This window comes from Thunnus albacares, chromosome 22 (assembly GCF_914725855.1).
Source record: "Thunnus albacares chromosome 22, fThuAlb1.1, whole genome shotgun sequence".
NCBI classification, from domain to species: Eukaryota; Metazoa; Chordata; class Actinopteri; order Scombriformes; family Scombridae; genus Thunnus; species Thunnus albacares.
In genome coordinates this window covers 3,953,011-3,968,811 of record NC_058127.1, presented here as the reverse complement: position 1 = coordinate 3,968,811, position 15,801 = coordinate 3,953,011, and the positions used below count along the sequence as shown (strand labels likewise).

At 37.1% G+C, this 15,801-nt stretch overlaps 1 protein-coding gene across 1 annotated transcript; it reads right to left on the bottom strand.

Moving 5' to 3' along the window:
• Window positions 1-1,494: 1,494 nt before the first annotated feature.
• LOC122974158 (protein phosphatase 1K, mitochondrial-like) lies at window positions 1,495-9,879 on the bottom strand. The gene is made up of 9 exons (XM_044342094.1): window positions 9,777-9,879; window positions 7,722-7,900; window positions 7,230-7,406; window positions 6,766-6,938; window positions 6,571-6,671; window positions 6,010-6,175; window positions 4,066-4,210; window positions 3,062-3,196; window positions 1,495-2,887 (listed from the first exon to the last, which is right to left on the bottom strand). The coding sequence occupies exons 2-9, from the start codon at window positions 7,830-7,832 to the stop codon at window positions 2,756-2,758; spliced, it is 1,140 nt and encodes a 379-aa protein (XP_044198029.1). The 5' UTR covers window positions 7,833-7,900; window positions 9,777-9,879; the 3' UTR covers window positions 1,495-2,755.
• Window positions 9,880-15,801: the final 5,922 nt, after the last annotated feature.

Here is a 15,801-nt window from a genome sequence, read left to right as displayed (position 1 = left end):
GTCAGAAGTTAAAACACCCTGATAACAGACTGAAACTGGTCCTCATTAACCAGTTAAGTCAGAAAATTATCACTTGACTACATGGTGTTTAGTGGGGACCATATTAAATAAACTGCTAAAAGTGAAATTTTGGAGTAAAAAGATTGTTTCAATTTTTGCCAATTCTTTATAACTTCATCCCTACTTTACATATTATAAATATATTAGCTTGTTCATTTAAAATTTAATTAATAAAAGAGATATTAAACATATAAAATGTACTTTAAAAAAATAGAATTGTCTTTGGAGATAGATGGATTTCTGTAGACAAGAAATAATCTCTATCTAGTGGTGAGAGATAATAACTACAATAACACGCCATCTTTTTTTCTGAGTGTCTCAATATACAGAATTAACAATCTAAATGACAAACTAGTTTTTACTGGTAAAGTTAATGTGGTCAAACATTTTTTAATTCACGGTAGGAGATTAGTGATCAAGTAACTTGTGTCCAAATAAAGAAGCTGATTGGCTACACAAGCACACACGTATACAGGCACAGTTACTGACATCACAACATTTTGTGAAGGTCAGCACACACGCAGTCGGTCATGAGCTTGTCAAAGGTCAGCACACACGCAGTCGGTCATGAGGTTGTCGGGGTCAAGTTCTAGTGTGAATGTGTGTGAGAGTCACTGACATGCATCTTACTTTGTGTGTTGCTGCACTTGCAGTGTCAGCTTTTGGTCACGTGAAGGAATTCGAGGAATCTCAATGGTTTCTATATTTACCCAACAACACTTGAACACCTCGTTATACACTGGGGGTGTGGTGTGGGGGTGTGCAATATTCCTGTGACGCTATTGGATGTCTGAAGAGGAAATCAGGTGTCAATCAGCCATTAGTACTTTTCCACAACACTACCTCCAGTTTTTTTAGTGTCTATGTATGTGTGTATATCCACAGTCCTCCTTCTGTGCAAAAATGTATTTTAAAGTTTATCTGAACCTAATACGAAGCTTCAGTCATCCAAATGAGTCAAATCAAGTAAATATCTTTCAACGTTACAGTCTTTTTAGTGCCAAAGTCCCTCTCTTTGTTACTATACTTCCACCATAGCTCAACAGGGAAACACTGTCCGAGGAAACACAAAGAGGGAATTTGATGCTAAAAAGACTGTAAATGTGTCAGATATCCACTTGATATGACTAACTCAGACTGCTGAAGCTGAATATAAGCTTCACATCAACTTTTAAATGACTGTGTGGACACACTGGATTTTGGCCTCCATCACTTACATTGAAAGCACATTTGAAGGCTCTTTTAATAGCCAGTATGAACAGGAGGAATGATTACAGCGAGGAAAACCTCTTTCACTGATCATATGGACACCTGACTGTTATTTTAAGACACACTTGAAAAATTGTGACCCTTTCCTTTAACTGTACAATAGTTTATTAGTGTCACAAGACAAGACAGAAAATGTGCAAAAAAAGTTCAACAAACAAAGTGAAGTTTCAGTTTAACATGTCAAATTTTATTCTTCCCTGTATACAGATCCTCTCATGGATGGTCTGAGAGAGGTCAGGGGTCCAAGGTCAGACCTCAGAGGTCAGAAGTCTGGAGCTGGTAGGATACAGTGTGCTGTTTAAAAACACTTCAGCAAGTCAGCTGATAACTGACACAAGAGATGGTAAAATTATAGTTTTAGATACATTTTCAATAGTATTTTCTTTCATTTAACTACAAAGTCTCTCTGAGATCTTTTAAAGAGAGACCTGGCAAAAAGTATAACTGTAAGTACAGAAAATACTTGTCATAAAACAGCTCTTCTGCAGTTTTGTGGTCACTCCTCCAATATGAGGCAACTTGTTCCTCGTTCTTTTAACATTGCCTACAGAGCAGACAGAATTTTACATTGCCAAGAGCAAATTACTGCAGCAGAGCAGATGACCAATAACGACTTTGAAAACAAAAAACAACATATTTATTTGCCCCAAACACCCAAAATATCAACTTTACATTAGCTTTTAAGTAACTAAACGCACCGACCGTGTCTATGGGACGCTGAGCTCTTGGATACACCCAATTTTTTCACTCTAATTGAAACATTCTCAAATCACACATACGCATCTTTCAATTGACTTTGTATGAAATCACATTATGTCTAAAACTCACTTTCCGTTCTGTCTGAACACAGTAATAAAGCTAGTTTTTGTTTTTATGAATACATTTAATGTGAAAATCGTCCTTTGTGGGTTAAAAAAAAAGTCTTTTTACACTGCTGGTTAAATTCAAATCAACTCTGAGACCAATGTGAAACTATATTGTGCTTCATACTTCTTGACAAGTCAACATTTTGAAAATTTGTAGTTTTCACACAGTAGCAAACTGCCAAAGTTTGCTGTTAATTTGAAAAAAACACAGGAGATATGTGAAAATGTTTTGTCTAAACATACAAGCACACTGTTTTACAAACTTGACATACAAACACTGCAGAAAACTTCTTTGAATGTACAGCATATTAATATACACTCTATATACACTGTTGACAAGTCATCTGTGAGCTAACACAAGGACGTTAACACTAAAGATGTGCACAAAGCCAACATTGCCCTTGAGTCTCCGATGGGTCATGGGTGTTGTCAGATGAATTTGGGGTAGTTGCCAGATCATTTGTAAAAGATCCAAAATGTTTGTCCTTCAAGTCAAAGTCCTGTTTAATTCATTTTGGCGACAGCTTTAGAGCTCTGCAATGTTTTTGTGTGTGTGTCCTCTACGCCCATCTCCCACTTGAAGCAAAGTTCCTGATCATGCTGTAGGCGGCGGTGGAGCTCTGGTGTTTCCCCCAGGCGCCGAATGGGACGACAATGATGGTGGCGTTGTCCTCTGAGCCGTACTGAAGCGCCTTAAAAACAGAAATTTGTTTATCGTTAATGTACATTCCTCTGAACTTATCTTTTTTCACAGTTACTGATTTTCTACATCTCCCAGAATGCCTTTCAACAATCATGCTTATGTGGCATCCAGAATGTGTTACCACAGAGAGTGAGAGCAATAGGGATTCATGAGTATCTGATACCTGCTCAGCAATGACTTCTGCACCCTCTGTGGGGTCATGGCACTGTGTGATGACATCACAGATCTCCTGATCACTCAGCAGGAAGTTGATGCCGTCGGTGGTCAGAGCCAGGAAAGCGTCATCGGCGTGATGGATCTGCAGAGAGAAACAGAGAGTTTAGGATCTCCTGTTTCCACGTAGCAGTCAGTTCTCTCAAGTTATCCAATTACAAGGAAGAAGTTAGATAGCAACACTGTGATCCAAAATGAAATATCTCAACTACTGGATGGATCTCAATGTGCATGTGTGGAAACGCGGCTCCATTTACAGCTTCAGCTTGTGCCACATATCACAACCTCTTGACTTTGTACTACATTATATTTCTCAAAGAACTTCAGTGCAAAGTTAAGAGGTTGTGATATGTAACACAACAAGCTAGTGAAATTCTGTAAACAGAACCACATTTCCACATTGGCACGTTACTATTTTTTTTGCTATTTTTACCCTTTGGAGCCATTTTTTAAACAAGCTAACAGTAACCACCGTCTTCATGGATGAAGGTCACCCAGTGCAGCGGTGTGGCTCATTCATATGTTTTTAATCATTTTTGGACAACAAATCCCTTAGGGAAACTCCAATATCACATGAACATGGCAGAAACCTTCTGATAACAACATGACAAACTTTACATTTTTTGTCCCACTTCTGATAAGTATCTAAGAAGAGTAAAATTGTCTCTCCATTTTTAATATATCCACCAGTTTTGTTTTCTGGCGTGTAATTCAATTAATTTATATCCAAAATACTTTGTTCGTCCTTCAAGTGGAAATGTGAGGCAAGCAAGTTTGCAAACACACACAAACAGTTATTTTATATACCTAAAAACATCTAAAAATACAAATGTGACAATGTTAGAAAGAGTTGAAATACCCAACTCTTTCTTACAACTCTTTCAAAAACAAAATGTGTCCATAACAAATGTCATTAATCTAATAAATCACATATGAACCTTCACTGGGACTTACGTTGAGCCGCTGTGTGTCTGGGTCAGCAATGACGCCGCTGGTTTTCAGGTGGAAGTCTCCAATGCTGCGAGTCATGGCGAGCCGCCCATTAACGTTAGCCTGACCCACACTGTTCCACGTCACGAAGCCGCCAAACTTCCGGATCCTGAACACAGGAAAAAGCATTCATATCCTTTACTTTCGTAAAAGTAGCGATACAGCAATGTAAAACTACTCCAATAAAAGTCCTGCATGAAAAATGAAAAAAGTACATAAGTATTATGAGCTTGATGTAGTTAAAGTATTGCAGTAAAAGTACATAAGTATTATGAGCTTGATGTAGTTAAAGTATTGCAGTAAAAGTAGTGGTTTGGTCCCTCTGACTGATATATTATTATATATGACATCATTAGATTATTAATAGTGAAGCATTAGTGTTAGAGCAACAAATCTGTTTTCAGTTTTTGTACTTTTTCTCCAATCTTTGATTTTTGGTGAATATTGGATAATATTGGATACTGTAGTAGAGTAGAAAGTACAATATTTCTCTGAAATGTAGCGGAGTGGAAGTATAAAGTTAAGTATTGCAGTAAAGTAGTTAAAGTATTGCAGTATACAGTGGAAATACTCAAGTAAAGTACAAGTACCTCAAAATTGTACTTAAGTACAGTACTTGAGTAAGTGTACTCACTCAAGTACTTTCCACCACTGGAACACACACAAACACAAAATGTGTTACTTATTAAAAGACATGTCCAATTTTGGTCATGGGGCTGCTGTTTTGTTTAAATATAGATCACAAATTCTAAATTTAAAGGCCTTGAAAACCTATTTACTCAAAAGGTTTGTTAGTATGAACATAAAATTTTCTCCCAAAGTTAGAACAGTTTTGATTGTTTCATAAGAGATTTCTGTATTTTATTTATTAATTTTTTTGTGTCTGTGCTCTTGTCAGTGTTTTGAAGTGGACGTGACACAGTTTTGGAATAGGTCAACGTATCCCATTGCGCTGATGATGATTTAGCAACAGTCGATGGGTTGTTAAGTCACAGATCAAACAGTCCTGATGAAGAAGATTAACTGAGTTAACTAAAACAATTAAATTAACAGATTTTTTGCGATATTTGGAACTAAATATTGGACAGTTCAAGACTTTTAGGGACCTACATTCACAAAAAAACTCCAACTAGAGGGGCTTGACTTTATGTGTCTATAGGTCACAGAGTCAGAAAATAACTGACTCTGTGAGTAAGTGCTAATATGTGTTCGGGTGATGTTCAGAGTTAAACATAGCCTCGTCCTGCTGTTACATAACATGACCTGCTATCAGCTGAAGGGAAACCCAAACCTGTCCATTTGCAGCTGTGCTCGCATTTCACTTATGCAGAAGTGTCCTTGAGCAAGGCAGTGACTCGCTGTTTGGCCGACAGCCACAGTCTAACATACTGTAGAGTTTATTTATACACAACGATCTGTAGGGAAACCTGAACCCTGCTGCTCCACTGTTCACTCTGGACCAGAATTACCTTTGAACCAAATCTGTCTCCCTGTATAGTACATCCAACTAAAATGCAATTAAAGCTCTCATTACTTAATTTCTACTGCTGCCTGCATGATTCTCTACAAGGAAGAGGAACAAAAATGTCAGCCTTCATAATGTTGTCAGGTCGCTTTCATCTTCTGTCTTCCTTATTGTACTTTCCATCTAAACAGCATGTGAATGCATCACTGTTAAGCTGCCAACAGGTAAAGTCCCTGATGTCAAACTTTCCCACCAAACACACATTTAATCTAATGAGTTTAAGTCTTTTTCCTTTTTCCCATGTGGTGTAACCTGTGTGTTGTATTCCTCTTTAACAGCAGCAGTAATAGTCTTTGCTCTGTAGCAGTATTGATTGTAATAGCAGTGGTAGCAGCTACATTTCAAAGAGAAAATAGTAAGTGAACTAAAGGAGCAGAGTGTACCGTTGTCTCTCGTCCTCGCGGTCAGGTGTGTGGTCTTTGGTCAGCTTCACTGCTTGTCCTTTCCTGCACAGCAGCGCCCGACTGTCACCGGCGCTCCCGACAACCAGCTCCACGCCGTCCCGTAACAGAGCAACCGTCGCCGTGGTGCCGGCTGTTAGGAAGGAGGCTGAGGAGGGAGAAAGTGATGATGATTGATGAGTATTTACAGTAACAATTGTAAGCACATTTTATTTTGCTATATTTTTACTTTTACTTTATTGCATTCTTGTATTTCTGTTACTTACATTATAGTATTTTTTACTTTTTTACAGTTTTCCTCTATTGTTTTACTCTTTAATTGTTTACTTCCATCTTATTTTCAGACTATTTTCCTGATTTCATTTTCTTGCCGCTTTTATCTCCCTTAGTGCTACTTCTGCTCTACTTTCTCTATGTGTCTCTTGTACTTCCCCAACTTAGCAACTTAAAATGTGTAATTTCAGCAATAACGTCACATTTTCTGTACAAAATGTACCTACAGGTTCGTATGTATAGTGTAGTAGTTTTGTGTGTGTGACTTACGGTTGTTGAAGTAGCTGAGGTGTTTGAATAGAGCTTTGTCAGCATCCAGAAAGGCTTTCTTCAAAACTTTCTCCAGATCATCCTCCTCCTCCAAAGCATCTCTGTTCAGGAATAATCAATAACTGTATCAGTATTGTATTAGAAACATTTATCAGTTGATATGTCATTTGAAAAGCAATTTTTATAAATTTGAACCTGATAAATTTCTCCATGAAGGTGTAGCAGTAGTCGGCAGCGTGCGGGCCGCCGTGGCCGTCGAACACGGCAAAGTATAGCAGGTTGTCATGGATACGGGCGACACGGAGACGGTCCTCGTTCTGCTTCCTGAGACCCAAAACAGACGTGCTGCCGACCCGGGAAAGACTGACCTGAGAGAGAGAGAGAGAATCAGTTCATTATTTCATCCATTATCCATAATCCATCTATTCATCCACTCATTCATTAATTTATCCATCCATACATCTATTCATTCATTCATTCATTCATTCATCCATGTATCCATTTATTTAACCACTCATCCATATGTTCAGCCATTTATTATTCACCCTATACTCAATAATTCATCTACTCCTCCTCTCATGCACTGATTCATCCATCTGTTCATCCTTTCATCCATACATTAATAATCCATTCATCCATCCCCTGTTCCTCCCAGTTACCTGTGGAATGGGTTTTCCATATTTGATACTGGAGGGCAGGAGGACCGGTTCTTCTATCCTGTTGTCCCAGATACCAAATGAGTCCCAGGTGACCGGCCGGCCGCTGCCGTCACTGTCAAAGCGGGTCGACCCACTGGCCTGCCGCACGCCCACCACCCCGAACAATGCCCCGCCCATCTGCAGGACCATAATTTAAAAAAAAACAAACAAAAAAAAAGGTTAAAATCCGATTAATAGATCAGCTACCTAAAACGTGATAGAGGATTCATCCATATCTCCCAATCTTACAGTCTGATACAGTTTCTGAAATAATATACTGTATCTCAAAATCAAAACTTGAATTGTTTTGTATCCCTAAAGGAGATCTGAGTCTGTTAATATGTTTACGTTTGACAATCAAGGACTTAAATTCTGCTCTAATCTTCAAAAAGCAGCATATATGGTTTGATTTTGTGGTATGAATCACTTTCTAAAGTAATAAAAACACATTACCTGCCCGGAAGCTGTGGAGCTTTCTGCTGAGGAGCGTACTGTGAGGAAGGTCTGCCTGGTGATGGTGGAGCGACCACAACGCAGCAGATTGAGCAGCACTGTAGACGACATGGCTGACTGTCTTTAACAGCTGTGGAGATTTTAAAAAATGAGGAAACACCTGGCCAGGTGGCGGATTTCTGAAATAAAAGAGAAAGAACAAAATGCATTTAACTAGCGTTGGAGCTAACAATGATTTTCCTAAGAATTTCTCCATTAATTGTTATGTTTGCAAACAGTGAAAAATGCTCAAGGTGACATCATTAGATTGCTTTTTTGTCCCACCAGCACTTGAAAACTCAAATATGTTTAATTTGCATTGATATAAAACAGAGAAAAGTGCTGCTTTTTTCTCACATTTAACAAGCTAGAAGCAGAGAATGTTTGACAGTTTCGTCAGATAAATTATGTAAATGATTAATCTAATATCAAAATCGTTGTTGATTAATTCTTGTCTATCCACCTATTGTTTCAGCTTAAATTTAATAAAGCATAATAAAGGTTATGAAAGTGTAAATTTGTGAGAACAAAGTTCACGAGTGTTTAAAAGAAAAAGAAGAATAAAAGATTGCCATTTTTGAAACCACATTAACAACACAAACCTCAAAGAAAAGTACATCTTTTTCAAATATTTTTAAGGTTTTTGGGTCGGTTTTGCAGATGTGAGATCCTGATGAGACACAAAGTGAGACAGGGAAGAGGAAAATGAGAGAGGGGATCAGCTGTTGGCAAGAGTTGAAGGAGTGCAATCCTTCAAGTTGGCTGACATTAACAAGTATTATCTAATCATTCTCTCTAGCTTCCTTTCATCCTATCCATCATACCTTCCTCTGCTCTGTATGTGTTTGTGTGTTTAGTCCACAAATAGCCCTCCATTCCCTGCTGTGTTTTAGCAATGTGTGTTGTGTGTTCCATCCATTAGATGTCAGAGTTTTGCTCCGAAGAGACATAAAAAAAACCCCCAAACTGCTGACAGAAAAAACTAAGCAAAAAAAAAATGTTTTAGCCATCTGTGACTCTGAAGTTTTCACCTTTCACCCAGTCCCCCATGGCAGTCTTTGTCTTTTGCAATGCCATCACTGTAAAAGTTTTAGCCAGAGTAAATAAAGTTGTATTGGTGATCAATACCGATAACAACCAACCAATAAAAACAAACTCTCTAGCCTACAGTCGCAGATAGGCACGTGAGGTTTTAACTTTATGCAGTCAAATGACCTTTATTACCTTCATTTGGCATTCAAAAACAGCACATACACGTCCAAACATGTGACCACTGTTGTTGGCAAGACATAAAATTGTACATGTGTGTTTTGGTGCACACACAAGTGGATCGAGAGGCTATAACACATACTGGTATTCAAGTTCAGGCTAATAGACTAGCTCTTTCTGGAGCAGATTTTAAAATTGAATGAATGCTGCTGATCATATGAAAGTAGCATTAGCTGTTGTGAAACCAAAATCATAAAAATAAATAGAAATTTGAAGAAAATAAACATTAGACAAGTCTGAAAACAAACCTAACAGGATGTAAATATTCCTCCAATTTGTTTTCTTGTTTTTTTTTAAGGAAAATATGCCCCCTTATTTTTCATTTGTCTCCACAGTTTACTGTTTTTTATTACTGTACTTGTAGCTAATTGTTTTCCCAGATTTATTTTGTTTTGTTTTATTCTGTTTGTTCTTTTACTTACTTTTCATTTATTTACTGTAACAACTGGTCTTGCATTTCATTATGTTTTGTTTATATTAATGAATAAAAACTTTAATAACAAAAAAGTCTGAAAACATAAAAAACTAACAAACATACTGTATCTGTTATTGCTTCAGTAAAAACTAGTAAAACTAATAAAAACAGCAAACAATAAATACAAATAATGTGGTAATATCAAGATACCAGTTAAGAGAGAAAAATAATAGATTATGGATTACAATGTCATTTTAAGGCCATCATAGCTTTAAAATAACAATCACTGTTAAAAGGACAGCATAGTCAAAATGGCAGTTGCAAAAACGAACCTTCTTTTATTTCTTTTTAATGGTAATTTTCCCGCCTCGTCTGGTCTCCGTGGCAACAGGTGTCCAGAGCTTCAGCAGCTGTCTCGAGCCGTCAGTCGCCCGCGCTGTGGCTGTTGAGCTGGGAGGCTCGGCTCGAGGGCATTTAAAGCCGAGCTACAGCCGGCCAATCAGAATCCAAGCAGTCCTGACGTCAGCGCCCAGCGCTCTGGAGAGGGTGTGTCTGTTTTGGGCGCCAAGCCAAGTCAGGAGGAAGAAATGTCTACCATCTCTCTGCCTTCCTCCTCACCTTTCACAACTGTTTGCTTCTATTTTTAACTAAAACTAATTCTAGTAACTACAAGGTAAGTGTCCTACTGCTTTAATTTGTCACTAGTAAGAAGTAAAAGTGCTAATTCAAAGCAATATTTGTCACTAATGCTAAAGCTACTACAAAAATTCATTCTAACTTGTTTACATGTCTGGATTAACCTCATAAAGGTTTGTTGTTGGGCCCCCATTGACCCCAACTATACATGGCAGTACTCTGGAGCTGAAATGACTGGCTCATTTTGATATTTGATTAATTATCCCCCAAATAAAACACTGAATATTTTCTAGTTTTGCATGATAGCAAGCTAAAAGTCATGTCATGTTTTTGACTGTTGGTCAGACAAAACAAGTCACTTGAATATGTTACTTAGGCTTAATAATTATCTGTATTTTTCATCAATTTCTGGCATTTAATACACCGAACAATCAAAAGATTATCAAAGTGAAAAAAGTGTCAGACCTATTGATAATGAAGTAGTCTAATGATGATTAATACTACCTTGCCCAGGTTGTCTGTGTGCACTTTGATAAAACAGAACTTAACAACAAATGAGCACAATATAAACTAAACAATTAATGTTTTTAATGAGTCTGTCTTCAAGTTTAGGACCTCAATATGGTGCAAAGGTGTAACAATTTTGCAATTAATCAAATTGAGTATGTTGGGGCCTTTGGGGGCTGGTTGGTAATCCAGCCTTGCTTGTATGTATTTTGCAAACAGTATAAAATTACAAAAGCAAACAGTATTATTAAATAGCATTTAGTAATTATTGACTAAAATACCAGAAATATATCATGTAGCAATCAAATTTCAAGATGTTTTATGTTATTAGATTATATCATCAAATCCAAGAGTTAAATAAATATCAATAAAATTAAGGTTTATGATTTATCATTACACTAAAAACAGTAGCGTTGTTCCAGTTTCATTATTTAAGTACTAATTACTAATGATTAACATGCTCAGGAACTGATAGAGCTATTCCTATATTTTGATACATATATAAAGGAGAAGCTCCATCTAGTGGCTGAATTCCCATTCCCTAAAATAAAGGGGAGCCACACAGATGTTTTACCCAGTGACTGGTCCAATGGAAGACGGCAACAGCATAGTAGTTTTAAACATTAAATTGAATGTAAAATTTTAATATGGTGTTGAGTTACAAGTGATCTACTTTGGTATTTTGGAATAAGTTCAATTAGTGACTCATCATTATAACTAACAATGTAATAAAGGTGGAAGCTCTGTGCTGCACAGCACTGTGATCCTAGAGGTCCCTCTACAGACCAGCTGACAGCACTGCACATTAAACAGACCCATTCCAGCAACAACATTGGTGGCAATTACAAGTGCATGTACTCAAGCACTACTGTATACTTAGTGACAATTTTGAGGTACTTCGATTCAGTTCTACTTTATATTCATACTCCACTACATATCAGAGGCAAATGTTGTACATTTTACTCAACCACATTTATCAGCAGCTGTAGTTAATAGTACCTTATCAGATTAAGATTTTACATTAAAAAAAAACATATGTCACCAGATTAATCTTGTGACCCTTTGGAGGGGCCTTACCCCTACATTAGAAACCACTGGACTAAATGTCTTAATTGTAAATAAAGTAGTTAATTCAACAGTAAAATGCTGCTCAGACATCACGCATTTCATTACATTCTGCTGTACTTCAGTAGAATTTTGAATGCAGGACTTGTAATTGAGTATTTTCACATTTTTTACAAGTTTTACAAAAGAATTTGAATACTTTTTCCACCACTGGACAACAGTAGTAAGCTTTTAGCATTTAGGTGGCAGTGAAACCTTTATACTGAGGCAAGTTTTAATTACTCAAAATATTTTGTAGGTCTTCATTGGTTTTCTCATCTCACTGAGAGACATTGTGAATGTACATATGGTACATTGGACAGCAAGTTGGGAAATTGGGACAAACAACACTGTAGTGGCTGTCACCCTGTTTGTTTAACTGATCCAACTTTAATCCCCAGACTAAATAAATATCAGACCACCAATCTCAAGGTTGGGAGATCACAGGACTTGCTGATAATACTTCAGGTATTTAGGTCAGTCCCCCAAACCTGGCCCTTTACAGAAATGTAAAGTTTGTCCTGAGGGTGGTGCCAGAGGAAAGGTCATGTTGTAACCTGAATCAAATTAGTTCATCTATGGTACAGTGGCCATTTGAGGGCATCTCAGACTCAGTCTGTCAGGATCAGCCTCACATTGTAAGACTTGCCTCAGCTTTCATCAGTATGAGCTGTTCTTCCACAGCTCACAGTGAGAGCAGTAAAACGCTTTTGGCCTTGTTGGCAGTAAAACGAGCACGTGCAAAGATTGGACTTTCAAGCTTCCTGGTGCCATCACATTATTTATTTCTAACTGATAGTGAGAGAGAAAAGATGGGGTAAAGGCAAGTCACTCAGATAACACCAATCCACCTTTATCCCCCAAGCCCAGTATTTATCAAACACAACTGCCAACCAATCAAAAGGCTGGAAAGGGAGGTCACAGAACTCACTGGTCAATGACATTTAAAAACTGTTAGAGTTGGGCCTTCCATACTGTAGCTTTTAACTTTAAACAGCTGGAATTTCAGTTAACATTAATTTATTTATACTAACATTACTTTTCTATTTTCTACTCTAATGTAACTTGTTTGAGGGGTGCGTCTGTGCTTTTAACCCTTGTTGCTTGTTGCTATTTCGGACACACACACACAGGTCATTGCTCACTTACCTGCAGAGCTAGCTTTGTGTAGGTTGTGTTAGCGTTATCACTGCTATAGCTGACGTTTCTCACCGGTTTTCCATCTGTTATGTTAGCTAGATAAAGCCAACAGATATCTATCAGAGTCTTGTGTGAAGCAAAAACATTTTGGAAATGTGAGGATACAAATTTATCTCTTAATCATCTCAAACCAAATGTTACTGGTTTCTAGTAAGTAGCTTTTTTCTCTAGATATTGAAAAATGCTATACATAAGCTATCATGACCTTTAAAGAGTGTGTATTATGCACATTTCCAGGTTTATACTTTTGTTCTGGGGCTCTAATGGAATATCTTTGCATGATTTACAGTTAAAAAAAAATTAAAAATTTATTGAACTCATACAGACCTTTTACGCAGCCCCTCAGTTCAGCTCGTTGGCAAGGTAGAAAAAAACAGTTGCAAACAAAGCGTTCAGAGCAGGTTGAAGCCCTGGCTTTTGACTTGTGGGGAGCATTTTTACATATATTAACCTCACACTTTGGAACTTTGACCATGTTTAACATAGATATCCGACATCACAACAGTGTATAAATAACATAAAATCACAAAAAGCTTAATATGGACCCTTTAAACACACAGACACCTCATCATGTCCATCTTTTGACAGCTTGACCTGAAGAAGACAAGAGGAACAGTGATGATGTTGTCAAGAAACCATGGCAACCCTCCACGTCCAGACCCAGTCACCTGTTCCTGCTCTCTGATTGGTGTTGGTTGCTGTCAATCTAATTCAACTTGCTCTCAGAACAGTGGACATGAGAGGATTCAAGACTTTAAGTCAGTATATGTGCGTCAGATTTATAAATATACACGTTCCTCTATGCATGTTTCTGATTTATACATCTCAATGTTATTTCCACTCCTACAATTAGACATAAATAGACATATACACACAGTTAATCAACTGTGTATGTCCTCAGTGTATCTTAAGAACAGACTGAATAAAACATGGCAGAGAGATTCTGTTGTTAACATGAGCGTGGCTTTAATGTTTCTGAATAATTCAGAGAAGCAATCCGGTGCTCCATCAGCAACATGACGGCACTACAGGAGGAGGAGGAGCGAAGGAGTTATGAAAGACGGGTGAGATGGATAGAGAGGTCACAGATGGAGAGACAAGAGAAGGAAAATGAGATGAAGAAGGTAAGAGAATGTGTGCATATGGAGGAAAAAAGAAGAGAGGGAGAAGGAAGGAATAGAGGAGAAAACAAAACACAGAGAGAGGTGAACTAAAAGTTATTGTGTACTCAGTTTCTAAGTAGGACATGCATTCCCACATGTCCTACTTAAAAATAACAACATGAGAGAGACAGAGACAAGTATTTAAAGATGATGTGAAATTCAATCTGATATTGATTCATAAACATCATTTGGTGTTTTATACAATGTTACAGAGTAAAGCAAAATAATAAATTTAAACAGAAATACTGTGTTTGTGTGTGTCGCCCCCTATCAGACTCTTGCTATTAATTAATATGACTGAAGTGTAGACACTGGGAAGGAGAGGAAGCAAAAAGAGAAGGAAAAGAAAGGAAAATGGATAGAAAAAGTAAGGTGACATGCTTATTGCAGAATACAATTCAATTCTCTCTCACAAGCACACATCCTGACTTTCTGAGTTCCCCAAGTGCTTGAGTGCTTTGTGCCGCATTTCATACAAAAAAGGAAGTGGATGAAATATTTACTACCAATGAGTAAAGAGCTGCTGTCCTCTCTGCTCCACTTCAACAACCACCACTGTTTAAAACTGAACCTGAAACTGAAACACAGCTGCCACCCACCCCCATACCCCAACTGGAAGAAATGCACACAAACTGAAGTATTACTGACTCTCACACTGCTGAACCACCACAGGGTAAAATAAAGGATACGGACGGATTCATCTTATTGTTATTACGGTTGCAGCAAATGATTATTTTCTTTGTTGATTCATTTTATGATTATTATCTCTATTTACTGATTCATTTTTAATGTTTAGACACCCAAAAATTGTGAAAAATGTCCATGACATCTTAAATATTTTAACTGACTAACGGCCCAAAACTGAAAGATATTTAGTTTATAATTATATAAAATAAACAAAAACAGTAAATTATCACATTGGAGAAGCTGAAAACAGATATATTAGATTTTTCTTCTTTAAAAAATTACCATTTTGATTATCAAAATAGTTGAAGATTAATTTTCTGTCTATCAACTAATCCATCAATCAAATTGTTATATGTCTCTTTTTTTACCCTGTATTTATATGACAATTTAGTATGTAAAACTGCATAAAATTTAGCACATACATGAAGTTGCTTTGCTGAGCCCGACACAATTGAAGGAGTTTTATAAGCAATAAAAACTTTAGTAGATGTTATGTGAACAGCAGTTGCAGCAGTGAAAGCAGTTCCAGTAACCTCAGTATATAACTAGAATTAGCAGCAACAGTAACACTGGCAGCAGTAGTAGTAGTAGTAGAAGTACAGGTGTAAAAGTAATAATAGTGAAAGTGACATGAGTGGTACTGTAATAGTATTTATATAGCTTTTGACAAAAATAGTACTTATAGCTGTACAGGCTGCAGCAGTATTGCCTCTGAATAAAGTGTGTGTCAAAATAAAATATACAATATAATCACATATATGATGACTTTGCAAGGAAAAAATAAGCAGTAATAACTGCAACAGATTGTCTAAGTACAAATCTGCAGTTTAGTTGGCAATGTAACTTGCATTTTTCATTTGCACAATAGTAACTCGTGAGAAATGTGTAAAAAAGAAAAAAGCTGCAGTTCATGTTCAAGATAATGAACATGAACTTAGGTTTATAATTCAAGATAACCCTAACCTTAACCCCGTGGTTATTATTGTAGCCATGTAAACAAAGGTGGCTTAAGTTTAAGGAAGTGGTAACTTTAACCCACACCACATGTTTCTCTAAGATT

What these genes read in the sequence shown, in the direction of transcription:
- LOC122974158 (XM_044342094.1), bottom strand. Translation starts at nt 7,832, where the DNA reads ATGTCGTCTACAGTGCTGCTCAATCTGCTGCGTTGTGGTCGCTCCACC. An exon ending in TTCATGGAGAAATTTATCAG is followed by an intron (nt 6,672 to 6,765) that starts GTTCAAATTTAT and finishes ATTCCTGAACAG; the next exon opens with AGATGCTTTGGAGGAGGAGG. An exon ending in CAGACACACAGCGGCTCAAC is followed by an intron (nt 3,197 to 4,065) that starts GTAAGTCCCAGT and finishes TTCTCTCTGCAG; the next exon opens with ATCCATCACGCCGATGACGC.